General features: G+C 40.6%; 1 protein-coding gene across 1 annotated transcript in view; it reads left to right on the top strand.

Moving 5' to 3' along the window:
* The first annotated feature begins 531 nt into the window (after window positions 1–531).
* The window catches only part of TMEM236 (transmembrane protein 236), a 32,664-nt gene continuing 17,865 nt past the window's right edge, over window positions 532–15,330 (top strand). Inside the window, exons 1-2 of the mRNA XM_077772462.1 lie at window positions 532–788; window positions 13,808–13,880. Coding sequence (XP_077628588.1) covers window positions 532–788; window positions 13,808–13,880 — 330 coding nt within the window. The remainder of the gene's footprint in view (window positions 789–13,807; window positions 13,881–15,330) is intronic.

Here is a 15,330-nt window from a genome sequence, read left to right as displayed (position 1 = left end):
CTCCCTTTTCAAAGCACTTTGAAGAAAGATGAGGAATAGTGTTGTACAATGAAGACCCAGGTTTTGGGTATCTCTTTTTGCCTGGATTTGCTTAGATGTAAAAATAAGGGATTGGATTACAGCTCTTCTCCTTTAGGTCTAAAATTTTGTGATTCCAGTGGTTCTACGTAACAGACATTTAAATGTTACATAAATTTTTCTGCGTGCTCAAATCAGCAACCAAAGCTACAGTGAAAGACTTGCTTTTTACCAGCGCCACAAAAAATCACATTCAGAAGTCCATTTGACTCTGAATAATGGATGTGCAAACACATTAAAGTGCTCATTTCCACAACTGTTCTGTGTCTTTAAGAGCCCTCGCTTGTTAAGCTGGAAGATCATTGAACCATATGAGGGTCAATAAAAGAATAAAAAGTCACTGGTTGGTGATTCCAGTCCAAGGAACTTGATCCTAGTTGAGTATCTGTGTCCATATGCTGCTCGCTTTCCAAGGGGGAGGGTTTGGTCTCCCGCACCTCGTCCTGCCTCAGGATGGTTTCTGAAAAACTGATCAAGATCCTGGTTTTTGAGCTCCTGGAGTTTGCTGCCTTCTCCACTCCTACGCTTGTGATTGTGGAACAGTTTGCCACCGCCTATCAAACGACGATGGGGAACCCCGAGAAAACACATTATTGGCTGATTGTTTCCTGCTCGATTGCCTATGTGGCTTCCGTGACTTTGCTGATTTGGGTTCCCATTAAGGTTCTCTTATTCAAGAAGCATCGCTTTACCAAAAACATTGTAGGATGGTGAGTAACAGGATTCGAAAAAAGGAGTCTCTGATGTTTTCATAGAGACTTTCTCAGGTGCTTTGTGGAATGATGTTAGCCTGGCACATATGTACATAATGTGTGCACATTATGATTAATGAGAAGTAATTATCACTGTTTCTATAAATGTATTGGTATTATGGTATCTTCTATATTTTTATAGGGGCCTTTTTTACTGACTGTTAGCAACAAATGACATGTATTCATCAGCTTGCAGTTAGCTTGAGTCCATGATACCCTCCCTATTACACATTGGACCTGACTCCTCTGTACACTGAGCTGCATAAAGTTATCACAGTTACTCTGTAGAAATCTTAATTGTAAGATTATAATATAGAATTTTACTTTTGTGTAAAACAAAGTAATGTCTATTTTGAAATGTTTAATTGCATCATTTTGTAGGTCGATAGCATCCTTTGACCTTTAGCCAACTGCGATTTTTAAGCAACTGGTTCCTTTGCTTTGGTTTATTATCATTATTATTATTTTAATATAATTTATTGCCTAACTGGCGAACATACCATGTGTAAAGTGTGCTCTTGGTTTTTGGGGTAGATTCCCATCATTCATCGCTTACAACACCCAGTTCCTTTGCTTAGATTTTTAAACATAAAACTTTACTATGTTAGTAAATTCTTTTATCCTGGTATGTGGGGGGGACTATTTCAATTATAATAGAGGAATATTTTAAGTAAATTAAGATTTAATGTTGTTTAAGGCGCTTGGGTGGCTTGGTTGAGCGTCCGACTTCGGCTCAGGTCATGATCTCACGGTTCGTGGGTTCGAGCCCCGTGTCGGGCTCTGTGCTGACAGCTAGCTCAGAGCCTGGAGCTGGGTTCAGATTCTGTATCTCCCTCTCTCTCTGACCGTCCCCTGCTCACGCCATCTCTCTCTCTCTCTCTCTCTCTCTCAAAAATAAATAAAATGTTAAAAATATTTAAAAAAGATTTAATGTTGTTTTAACTTAACAGTTTAGCTATTGTTGTATCACCTGTGTTGAGTACAGATATTCCTAGATACTAAGATATTTTTCCTTTTAGATCTGTATTTATTTTTAAATTTTTTTTAAATTTAATGTTTGTTTATTTTTGAGAGAGAGAGACAGAGTGAGAGTGGGAGAGAGGCAGAGAGGGAGGGAAACACAGAATCCAAAGCAGGCTTCGGGCTCTGAGCTATTAGCACAGAGCCTAAACTGGGATTCAAACTCACAAACTATAAGATCATAACCTAAGCTGAAGTCAGATACTTAACTAAGCCACCCAGGTGCCCCTATTTTTTTAAAGTTTATTTATTTATTAGAGGGAGGTGGGGGGGGCACAAATGAGGGGGGGAGAGAGAGAGAGAGAGAAGGAGAGAGAGAGAATCCCAAGTAGGCTCTGCACTGACAGCACAGAGCCCCATGTGGGGGCTCTGTGAAATCATGACCTGAGCCAGAATCAATAGTCAGATGCTTCACCTACTGAGCCACCCAGGCATCCCCCTTTTAGAACTTTAGATCAGGTTCCTACTCATCTAAGCTTTCTTAGTTTTCTTTGATAAGTTAACCCTTCTTTCATGCTGATCTTTTATTTAAAAGTCAAACAGCATCAACCCATTTGAAAAACAAGCAGCAGTGAATTTTAACAAGGGCAGAAATGCAAAAGTAATAGATACAGCAATCTAGTTAGAAATACTGTCCGGAGGGTGCAGGCGGGGAGCGCTGAAGTGTGGAGTTCAACAGCATTCTTTAGGTGCTGATTTAGGATGTGGCCCCATGAACCTTGCCAGGGGACTTTCAGTTTCTGGAGGGCAAAGATCTTGAAGGGTTTCCGGAAATAAACTATTTGGTTTACCCTGCATTTATCAGTACATTTACCAGTGCAGTTTAAGGATTTTCCAAACCTTGGCCCAAAGCCTCAGGATTACCTGTCAAGTGGGTTTGGAGCTCAGCTGGGTCCTCTACTCCTCACACCACCCAGGAGTTGCTCTGACTGTCCCGGACTCCTGGCTGAGCTGGGAGTTTTGAGGGAAGGATGGAACGCCCAAATGACCAACGGCTTTCTGTTGGTTTACTCCAGCCCCGGAAGGCACTCCTTGACTTTTTTTTTTTTTTTTTACATTAACTCCCATCTCTACGATCCTAGGTTCTGATTATCAGGCAGCAAACCTTCCATATCAGTTATCATCATCATCATTATTAACTTATAACTGCTTCTTTACTGATCACATATATGCTAAGGGATTTATACGTGAATTTCATTTCTTTCTATACGATCTTGTGAGGTAGGTATTTTCATGACTTTATCATTATTATTCCCAAGGAGAAACTTATTATCAGAGAAGAGTTGTGTAACTTTCCTGGTCAATAACTAGTGAGTGAAAGGACCAGACTTTGGACCTCTGTCCAACCGAGTCCACAATTGGTACTTCCAGCCAGTGTCCTAAACTGTCCCTCTGAATGACAAGGTCCCAATCTACTGCAGTCAGTGGAGAGTAAGGAAGAGAGTGGCCCTTCATTCCTACTTGCCAGTGCACATTCTGTTTTACAATCTAGTCTGCATATCCATCTTGTGCTAACCTGTCCTTGGATGTCACAATTACATCTTTAAGTGAATCCTTCAGGGAAACACTCTTCTGGTCTTTCATTTTCCTTTGTAGGTGTGGCTGGCCATAGGGGTTCTAAATTTATACACGATAGGTTATCTGCAATTTCAGTGAAACTCTGCAGTTATTTCCTCATAGGCTCATTCATGAGCACTGTCATATTGCTATCTTTTACTGGTACAGAATAGAAGAAACAATTACCAAGCACTATTCTAGGAGCTTTATATGCTCTGTACTATTAAATTTAAACTTTATGGCAGTCCTGTGAGGTATGTGCTAATGTTCTCATTTTAGAGATAAAGAAATGGAAACCTGAAGAAGTGAGCAGGTAATAAAGCTTGTAAGTGGTGAAGCTGAGGTTTGTATGCCCAGATTGGTCTGAATATGTGCTGTTTCCTCCATCTTGTGTAACTTTTCCATTATTCTTTTTGTCTTTGAATGCCAAGTGTATTTCAAGGACACTGCAACTCATGGCACCTAGGTGGCTTAATCAGTTAAGCGTCTGACTTGACTTTGGCTCATGTCATGATCTCACAGTTCATGAGATTGAGCCCCATGTCAGGCTCTGGACTGACAGCACTGAGCCTGCTTGGGATTCATTCTCTCTCTTTCTCTCTCTCTCTCTGCCTCTCCTCCTGCTCTTAAAATAAATAAACTTTAAAAAACACACACAATGACACTCTTTTAGTGTCTTTAAGTATAGTTCCTCCAAAGATGTATATTAGGCTATTATATATGATTTTCAAAGATGTGTATTTGGATATTTTAGTATATGTGGTAATGTAGAATGTGTATCTTAATTACTAGAAGATGATGGAAAAATAATTGCTGCTATAGGAGGTAGAGATTGAAGAATGCCTAGATAGGTAGTTGTCTACATGAAATTGTATAGATTTTTAGCATTCACAGATAGATTATTGATGAGCTTATTTGAGGACCTCTCTGTAGGTTCGCATGGGCATTGTTAACCCCATGAATCTGGTATGTAGGAAAGAATGAGTCATCCAGCTAATAGAGTGTGTGCCCTGGCCACACAGCTGAGAGGTGCAGACCTGAGTTCAAATCCCAGCTTTGACATTGACTGCGAGGTCTTGTGTGAGTTATTTGAGTTCTTTGAATTTTAATTTTCAGAATGATTCTGAAAAGTAGTAGAAGTGATGATAAAACTGATAAAACTGAAGAAAATTATATGCTATCAGTGATACTCTTTGAACTTAGAGAATCTTGTGGGTCTCTTTTATCCTTTGAGAAAATGAAGGCCAGTAGAGTGATATCATGAATATCTTATAAAGTATTTGGCATATATACTGTTCTTTTATGTTTTATTTTTCCACTTGACCTGCACACCAGTGTTACAAGGTTGACCAAGGGATACAATGCCTATTCTGTAAGGAAGGAAACAATGTCAGAGAGCTTAAGACATATGCACTAAATCAACAGTAGAGTCTGAACTTTAATCCAGTGCTCTTTACTCTGTGAAACACTTCCTCATTCTCTTTAGAATGATCGTTCCTTTTCAGGGATGCCTGTCTTAATTCATAACAGACTGGGGAAATGTTTTGAGGAATGAGGAAACTCTATTTAGAGACACACCAAATTGGTATGTCCCAGTAAATGAGAGAAATCCTTTCCTGGGGTATCAGTGAACATGTGAAACCATTGAGCTATAGGGCTAGCCTGCGACTGGGGAAGATCTCAGCGAATAGGGTACCTGGGGATAGGATAATTGTGGAGAATTTGTGAGGACTCCCAGAATGCCTTGGAACCCAGGGCTGCATTTTAGGGAATTCTCTCAAGTCCTTCAGCATACAATTACTTTAGATCGTGACATGTCAGGAATTCTGGGCAGTGTCCCCTTGGAAACACCCCAACATTTTGAACTGCATTTTGCCTTGCTTAAGTCCTTAATCTCTTAGCCAGAATTCGCTGTTGATTCATTTAAGATAGTGGTAGCAACAGTAGTAGTTGTTGTAGTTGCCGTAAAATAAGAGCAAGGATTTACTGACAGCTGCTGTGTACCAAGCATAGGTGTAAACACATTGCCTATATTATTTTAGTTAATTCTCTAACCTTTATATGCAAGAACACTTACAGTGCCCATCTTACAAATGAGGGAATTGAGGCACAGAAGTTATACAACCATACAGCCAGTGAGCTGTGGAGCCACATCTGACCTCAGGGTGGTCTGTCTCCAGAGCCTGGTCTCCTGGGCACCTTGCTGTTCCACGGCGGCACACACAGGTCACGTGCACAGCACGACTAACATCTGGGCACTGCTGGACAGGCTGGATAAACTGAAGCTAGTAGAGCTTGCTCTCTTCAGTCCCGGGAAGGTCATCAGGACTTAGGTCATCATGAACTAAACATTGGTGCTTAATGGCACCCCCATTTCTTTCAGTGGATCTATCATCTCCTTAACTGTCATTAGCAATAATTTTCCGATGCTTGACTACAGGCTTTTTCTTCTTTGCCCCACCATATCCAGTAAATCAGAAAGAGTATATTTCCATGTGCTTTTCTCTCCCACTTCGTGCAATAAGTCACCAGATTCCATTAATTCTTCCTCTTTCATCTCTCTTACATCACCTCTTTGTTTTCTGTGACCATTTTCTTCCCCCCAGTTAGGCACTGACTTCCAGGACCTTCATACATGGCCTTGGTTCCCCACGTTTTCATGTATCAAATTCAGTGTCCCATCATTCGTCCTGGCTGTTTGGTTCAGGGAAGCATGAAGAACATTTCATTCACTAATGCTGGGGCTCCGGTAACCTTCACCAGCTGGTGTCTCGTCCTTTGCTTCTTCTCCCCATCCCCTTTCCTTTGCAGTCTTTTTTCACAGAATAAAAACTTTCTTGAAAAATATTGTCGGCACATCAGTCCTTCCCCTTTAAAATCTACTCTTCCCCTTGCTTGTACAAGGGTATTGACATTATACTGTAGAATCCTAAAGCTCAGAGACACCTTAGAGTTCTACTACACGCTTTCTCACAATGCAGGTAGACAATGGACTTCTGATTTTAATTTTTTTAGTTTTTTAATGTTTATTTATTTTTGACAGAACAAGAGCAAGCGGAAGAGGGGCGGAGAGAGAGGGAGACCTAGAACCTGAGTCAGGCTCCGGGCACCGAGCCTGATGTGGGGCTTTAATCCACAAATGGTAAGATCATGACCTGAGGTGAAGTCAGAGGCTCAACCGACTGAGCCACTCAGGTGCCCTTGGACCTCTGATTTTAAAGGGAATTCATTAGATTTTCTGTCTCTAATTATGAGAATAGTCTTCCTTGGGGCACCTGGGTGGCTCAGTTGGTTAAGCGTCTGACTTCAGCTCAGGTCATGATCTCACGGTTTGTGGGTTCAAGCCCTGGATCGGTCTCTGTGCTGACAGCTTAGAGCCTGGAGTCTGCTTCAGATTCTGTGTCTCCCTCTCTCTCTGACCCTCCCCTGTTCACACTGTCTCTTTCTCTCTCAGAAATAAATAAAACATTAAAAATTTTTTAAAAAAAGAGAGAATAGTCTTCCTTATTTCCATAAATGGAAATAAAATCTGCCACCATGAAAGTTCCTCTCCATCTTATCTATAGGCTTCATGTTCTCTGCCCTTTTTTTCTCTCTCTTTTTTTTTTTTAATGTTTATTACTTATTTGGGGGAGATAGAGTGTGAGCAGGGGAGGGGCAGAGAGAGAGGGAGACACAGAATCTGAAGCAGGTTCTAGGCTCTGAGCTGTCAGCACAGAGCCTGATGCGGGGCCCAAACTCATGAACAGTGAGATCATGACTGGAGCTGAAGTCAGATACTTTACTGACTGAGCCACCTAGGTGCCCCTGCCCTCCCTTTATACAACAGTGAGTTTGGCCATGGTCAGGAGCTCTATCCATTTCCCCCCCTCCCCTCCCCACCCCATTTCCTTTCTTACTGCTTTGCAAGTACTCTCATTGGTTCATAATATAAAATGCTACTTATATGATGATCATTCCCAAAATTGTGCCTCTAGAAGTGACTTTCCTAAGCTCACTGTGTCTATATTAACAGTTTTCATACATTTCAAAGTATCCACATCACTCTACCATCTCAACTACATCCCGTGGCAATCTGCTAAGTCTTCTCTTCTCCATGTTTCATCAGGTATTCTTGCCCTGCGATTTCTGGACCTTTTACCCTTTTGGATATTTCCTTGGGATGATGGCTGGCTTGCTAATGTCCAGACATGATCTCACTGATAGCCAGATGTCCTGTTGATGCAGCTATTGGTGTGATGTATTGACTTCAACTGCAACAGTGTCACTTACATACTAAAACTTCTAGAAAAACTTGCTCTTGTCCTCTGGTTACCTCATCTTGTGTTTAGGCAACTTCCATGAGCCTATAAGTGCCATAAAGCCAGAGTGTGTCTTACGTGTCTTTCTATCCTTAGAACTTAGTGTAGTTCACACATTTAACAGCAGCTTAGATGAGTGGGTGAATGGATGAATGCAGAACTTGGCTTGTCATGTGAGCTTACGGGGGTTAGTGTTTTTTGTTCGGAAGTTAATGGCAGATTGTGGGAAGCCTTGAAAGACAAGGAAGGAAATTTTGACTTGAAGAGCTAGGTGACAGAGAATGTTTATGAGTTTCTGAGCTGGGTGGTTTCTCATCTGATGTGCTCCATTCACTGTGCTTTCTCTGTGAGAAACCTCAGGGTCAGAATTCTCACTGCACAAACAGGAATCTTTAACTTACTGTGGCTGAACTCAGATCTTTCTTCATGGGCCTCCTCCTGGGGAAGTCCTTCTTCCTGATGATTTACTACAGACACACAGGGCTCTGTAGAAGCCTAACTCATTTTCCATCTGGAACTTAAACCATGTCCACAGATCCTTCTCCTCAGCTGTTCTGCACTCTGATTGAAGCCTTGCTCTAGTCTTAGCATGACTGCTCCTTCAAAGACATGTCTGTGGCATTTCCAACATAAATTTCACTCTACAAATTTCCTAGGATTGCTGTTACAAACTACCACAAACTTGGAGGCTTAAATGGTAGAAGTGTATTATCTCCTGATTGTGGAGGTCAGAAATCTGAGATCAAGGTGTTGGTCGGTTTCTTCTTAGGGCTGTGAGGGAGAATCTGTCCCAGACCTTTCTCCCAACTTCTGGTGGTATGCTGGCACTCTTCAGCATTCTTGAGCTTATAGAAGCATCGCCCTGATCTCTGCCTTCATTATCACATAGTGTTCTCCCCACATCTCCTCACACAGTCTTCCCTCTGTGCATATCTGTCTCCCAATTTTCCCTTTTCATAAGGATACCACTCCTGTTGCATTAGGACTCACCCTAATTTTCAACTTATTACCTCTGGAAACACACTGTTTCCAAATACAGTCCCATTCTGAGGGACTAGGGGGTTGGGACTTCAAAATGTCTCTTTTAGGAGAGCATAATTCAACCCGTGACAGTCTGCCCTCTGGCCCTCCCCAAAATTCATGTTCTTTTCACATGCAAAATAGATTCACTGAAACCCAGCAAGGCAAATGTCACAAAATGGTAAGGCTTGAGAATAATCCTCTGTGGCTGGACGTTCTGCCCTCAAGATGGGAGCCATCCCTTCCCTGGCCTCTGGGTCTAAGGAGGCAGCCTCTGGTTCTGCGCTGGCAGCTTCCCAGGCTCCTAAAGCACTGTCAGAGGATAGTACACGTTCACAGCCAAATAGCTCCACCAGCCCATTTCCTGCCTGTTGCATCCCAGAAGTCTAACAGCCTTCCTTCCTTTTGTCCCATCTCTGTCCCCCTTTAGTCCAAGCTGGCAGTGGCAGTATTTCTGCTGAGATAGTTGATTGGGTTCACAAGGCACACCCTTAGTATCCTCTCTAGAACACACCCTTGCATTTTCTAAAATATGGATAGACTGAGAAACTTCTAAATCTTCAAGTTCTGGTTCCTTTTTGCTTAATGATTCCTTCCTCGGTTTATCTTTCTCCGCTTGTATTTTACTAACTTCTGGCTCCTTTTGGCCTAACAATCCCTTCTTCAATTTATCCCCTTCTCTTGTATTTTTGCTATCATCAGAAGCCAGACAGTGCCTTCAGGGTTTTGCTTAGAAATCTCAGTTAAACATCTGAGTTTGTCAACTGTAGGTTCTGTTTTCTACCAAGCAGAACACAGTTCAGCCAAGGTTCTGCCACTTTCTATAAAGGATCATTTTTCCTCCAGTTGCCAACAACATGGTTCTCCTTTCTGCCTGAGACTTCACCAGAAACACATTTAATGTTTTATTTGTGGCCATTTCTGTTCATGACAATGTGCATATTCTCTAAGGTCGATAGAGGCTTTTTCTACCTCTCTCTTCTTTTTCTCTCTGAGCTTTCACCAGAATCTCCTGTAATGCCCATATTTTTATAACATTCTCTTCTAGGCAGTCCAGCCTGTTTCTGTCATGTCTCTTCAGACTCTTCCAGATTACCCAATTCCAAAGCCACTTCCACATTTTTAGGTATTTGTTACAGCAATTCCCCCTACCCCTAGAGCACAGTCTGTATTCATTTTGTAGGGTGACCACGACAAAGTACTTCTAACGAGGTGACAAATGTATTGTGTCCCTGTTCTGGAGGCTGGTGGTCTTGAGATCGAGGTGTTGGTCAGTTCCTTCTGAGGGCTGGTGGTTCGCCGCCACTCTGGCATTCCTTGGCTTGCAGATCTGTCACCCTGATTGATCTCTGCCTTCATTGTCACATGGTGTCTTCCTGTGTTTCTTCATTTAATCCTCTCTCTGTACATTCTCCAAATTTTCCCTTTTAATAAGGACACCAGTCATGTTGGATTAGGGCCCATTTTAATGACCTCATTTTAACTTTCTCGCTCTGGAAAGACCGTATTTCCAGATAAGGTTACAGCGTAAGGTACCAAGAGTTGAAACTTCAACCTATCTTTTGGGAAGAGCATAATTTAACCCATAACACTTATTAATAAATTATAATAAACATATGTTAGCGGTAAGTCAAGATTTTCAAACAGATCATTACTTCTGTATACATAAGATACAGAACTTGGAGTAGAAATAGGTTATATCTGGGGTGCCTGGGTGGCTTAGTTGGTTAAGCGTCCAACTTTTGCTTATGTCATGATCTCACGGTTTGTGGGTTAGAGCCCCACGTTGGGCTGTGTGCTCACTGCCAGCTCAGAGCCTGGAGCCTATTTCAGAGTCTGTGTCTCCCTCTCTCTCTGACCCTCCCCTGCTCACGCTGTCTCTCTCTGTGTCTCCTAGAAACAAATAAACATTTAAAAAAAAAAAAAAGAAATAGGTTATATCTTCTTTTTCCCTGTAGCCTCTAATTGAAAGCTAGCATTTCTTTCCATTTTGCATGTTGGCAACAAACCACAGTACTAGTACCAGAACCTATAACCTTATTATATAGATCTTTTCATAGCCTATATCTTAGATCTTTTCATATCACATTACAGTTGCTGCAGATACTTCATAATATCGTTTATGATCTTCACTACTTTGAAATTGTAAATGATTTCAGTTTCCATTAGATACTGGAGTGCTCCAAAAAAAAATAAGGAGACAATATGTTCATAGATAGGCACATATATTACTGTATAAAAATTTTAAAAGAATTTGGAAAACTGTATTTCAGCATAATTGCTCTATGTTGTTTTAAAAATTTCTATTTTGTAAAAGGCCCATAGCATTTACCGAATTCTCAAAAGTTTCACTGCACACAAAAGGTTCAAAAACATTGTTCTAGCTAGTAGAGATAATGTCGTGAAACCATTCAGATAAGTTTCCTGCCTCTGTGGAACTTTGAGGATCGGCGAAGAGGAACATATAAAACAATAAGCAAGAAGTAATCAGCAGAACTTCCCAGGTAGTCATGTGGCTGCAAAAATATATAATTTGGAAGGACAACAAAGGGTCCGACATAGAAGATCCAGGAACAGAGAGCATCTGGCAAAAGGTATAGATAGTGTACACCTTGAAGGTGAGGCCAGCTTGATGTGATCATGAAAGAACCAGAGGCCAGTATGGCTGGAGTTAAGTGGGTTTCCAGGGAGGGGAAATTATTCTAAGTGAGAGAGTAGGAGAAAGAAGAGAAAACACATCATGTAGAACATGTAGGCTAGGGTAAATAGGTTTCAACTTTATTCCAATTCCATTGCCTATCCGCTAGAGATTTTTTTTTCCACTAGAGATTTTTAAAAAATATGTAAGATGCACAAATGTGTGTATTTTATGTGAAATACACATAGCATAATTTACCATCTTAACCACTTTTAAGTGTACATATCAGTGGCATTAAGTACATTGACACGGTTGTGCTGTCACCACCATCCATCCACGAACCTTTTCATTTTCATTCTTACCTCCACTAAGCACTAACTCCTCATTCACCCCATCCTCATTATTGGAGATTTTTGAGCAGGGCAGTGAATGATAAGATGTGTTTTACATTTTAAAAATATAACTGTTTGCTCTATGGAGAAAACGTTGCTAGGCAAGAATAGAAGTATTAACAGGAAACTGGATAGGAAGTTCTTGCAGATGAGACATGATAGCAGATGAACTACGTACGGTGCTGGCAAAAGATGGATCTGACATGTAGTTTCAGTAAATCTACTTGCAGTAAACCAGACAGCATTTGATGATGAGCGGAACAGGTTTGGAGGAGGATGTGGGGTCTTTTCCAGGTATGTTAAATCTGGGTTGCCTATTAGAAATCCAAGCGAAGGTACCAATACAGTTGGGCATACAAGCCCAGAGCTTAGTCAGTTAAGTGCCTGACTTCAGCTCAGGTCATGATCTCACAGTTCAGGGGTTCGAGCCCCATATCAGGCTATGTGCTGACAGCTCAGAGCCTGGAGCCTGCTTCAGATTCTGTGTCTCCCTCTCTTTCTCTGCCCCTCTCCCACTCATACTCTGTCTCTCTCTCTCTCTCAAATATAAAAATAAACATTTAAAAAAATGAAATTGCCTGAGACAACTGAGGGAGATGATATAGATAAAGAGGAGGTGCAGGAGTAATCCCTGGGGCACCTTCATCTTTTACAGCACAAGCCGAGAAGAAGAGGTTTCCTTCAAGGCTCCAGCCAAACCTGGTTTGGGCTCAGAAAAGAAAGCAAAGGTGCCTCTCAAAAACCCCATTGTACCTCTGGTTTTAGCAGGTCGTACTGAGTCTGGCTAGAAGAAGGGTCTGTCCTGCCCCCTAACTTATGTCTATATTAGAATATCTAAGACAAGGATGGGATTGACAGAGCAGAGCAGGACCGAGGAGAAATTGTTAGCTCTTTGAAAGAGTTTAACACTTTTTGTACTTAGAAACACATTATCATCTAAGTGTAATTAGTAAAATGTGTATTTAAGGAAAGAAAAGGTAAATATTTCATCATAGAAAAGCTTTGAGCATCATTTGTCTTTCTTTACATTAATAATGCTAAATGTGCATTTTAATTATTTCTGTCATAAGATAGAGTATTATATATGTATTATATCTCAACTAATTGATTACTTGATCAGCAAGGTTTTAAGAAGTGGTCCAAAACAAGTGTGAAAAATCATTATATATATATATAGGGTCAAGTAAGAAACATCTAAATGTTTTCATTTGAAGTCATTCTTGGTGGGGCACATGGGTGGCTCAGTTGGTTAAACGTCCACCTTAGGCTCAGGTCATGATCTCACAGTTGGCGAGTTCAAGCCCCACATCAGGCTCTGTGCTGGCAGCTCAGAGCCTGGAGCCTGCTTCCAATTCTGTGTTTCTGTCTCTCTGCCCCTCTTCCACTCCCACTCTGTCTCTCTCTCTCAAAAGCAAACATTAAAAAAATTTTTTTTTAATGAAGTCATTCTTGATATACCATCCCTAAATGTCTTCTTTGGAAAATCAGTGTTATGATATAGGATATAATATAACTTAAGAAAGTCACGTTCCTGGGGTGCCTGGGTGGCTCAGTCGGTTGAGCGTCTAACTCTTGATATTGGCTCTAGTCATGACCCTGTAGTCATGAGATGGAGCCCAGTGTTGGGTGTGGCACTGAGGATGGAGCCTGCTTTTTCTGCCCCTCCTCCCCTCAAAGTGAAGAAATACTGTTTAAAATATCACATTATTTTTTTGAGTTGGGCACCAGAGCTGGAACTTTCTGGCAGGATTCCCGTGATTGATTGTGGAAATGTTGAATGTCATTTGTCTTGCATGGCAATGCTCTTTGAAATCCATGGCTCGCTAGTTATTTGGAAATCTCTTGCCCCTTTTGTTCTAGAAAATATTCTGGTTTTTGCCTGTGTTCCCCTTTGCCATACTGAAACATTTGGGAAATGGAAATAGAGAAGTAGTAGCTTCTTAGAAAAACTAGAGATGAATGGAACAGGAACTGCTAAATTAGCACAATGTAACAGGAACTGTTGATCTTATACATTATTGCTTTTGCTTATTTTTTGTCCTTTGCTAGGAGACCTGTTATGATGATGTGTGTTATACTCACCACACTGCCCAGCTTCAGCTTTTCTATTGCAGTGACTGAGGTATGGAATGTTTCTTTATTCTGCAGGATTTTTCAGATTTAAAAATTTCCTCTGTGACTGGAATATTATAGAACGGTGTGCCTGAAAATTTTCTTAAAGCTTATTCTATCTAGTCTTCTTCCAAGTACAATATATATATTTAAAGTACTAAGATCACTATTCCCTCTGTGATTGGGAAAGAAGGTCTGGCAACCAATTAAACATACCTTCTATGTTTGTGTGTGTGAGAGAGGAACGTTATTCCAAGATTGTAAAAAAGCAAGGAATTTAAAAGTAGATCCACGTGTGTTGCTTTTAACCTAATGTTTTTCGAGTGTCTTCAGTTCTAAACAATATCCAGAGAGAATACCACTCACATTCTAAGACCTTTGAGAATATATCCCTTGCCTATGGATTTGTACATGATATTTATTTGAAAAGAAGCTTGACTTTGTGTTTTGACTAAATGCAGCTTCAAAAGGATTCTGATAAATAGGCATCTAAGGGACAGGGATATTATAGGCAGAACTTTGAGGTTGTGAGAATTTTGTTACCTAACAAGCTCAAAGAGGAATGTCCTACTAACTGTGTTAATTTGCACGATGCTGCTAAAGATATAATTTTCACTTCCCCAAAGTGAACAAATTAAAGTACTTTATGTTTCATCTATATGTCAAGTCCATAGTTATTAAGTGCATATTACATGCTAGGCACTGTGTTAGGTGATAGGATAGAACACTCTGGAAATGTGACAGAATCTCTGGCCTTCATTAATTACTTATTGACAGTAAAGAGAAAAACAGTCAGGCTATTAGAAGAGTTATGATAGGTGTCACGAAAGGAATGAGTACTGGATAGTGTATGATGTGATTAGAAATACCTGACCGTTAGAACACGTCCTGGATGCTACATTCGGACGTGAATGTATAGCTTTGGAAGGCTCTACAGAGGTACTTTGCCTTAAACAGCAATACGTCAATATTTTAATCTAGATTTATCATTTCTCCTCCCTCATCCCAAAAGACTCTGTAACAAACACTTAGGAGGCTCCCAAGACCTTTAGAAATTCAGTGTACAAACTTTTAAGGAAACCTATTATCATAAAATGATGGTATATTTGTATTATGATTGCCCTTTTTGATTCTTTTCCATTATGTTCTTACCCACTGTTGCATTTCTTCCATCTTTTGTTTAATTTTTCACTCCAGTGTGATACAAAGTGCCTAGAACATAAGGTGTATAATATTAATGTAATACCACCTTAATGTAATACCCCTGTGTAAACACTACTCAGGGTCAAAAAATAAAACTTCGCCAATTCCCTAAAAGCCACCCCTATGTTTTTTGCCTTCTACCTTAACTTCTAATTTCACATATTGGTTTGTCTGTTCGGAATCTTTTGTAAGTGGGAATAAAATTCTCTCTCTCTCTCCTTTTCTCTTTCTCTATCTGTCTATCTATCTATCTATCT

The sequence above is a fragment of the Crocuta crocuta genome, unplaced genomic scaffold, assembly GCF_008692635.1.
Source record: "Crocuta crocuta isolate KB4526 unplaced genomic scaffold, BGI_CrCroc_1.0 scaffold96, whole genome shotgun sequence".
NCBI lineage: Eukaryota > Metazoa > Chordata > Mammalia > Carnivora > Hyaenidae > Crocuta > Crocuta crocuta.
This window is presented reverse-complemented; position numbering and strand designations above follow the sequence as displayed.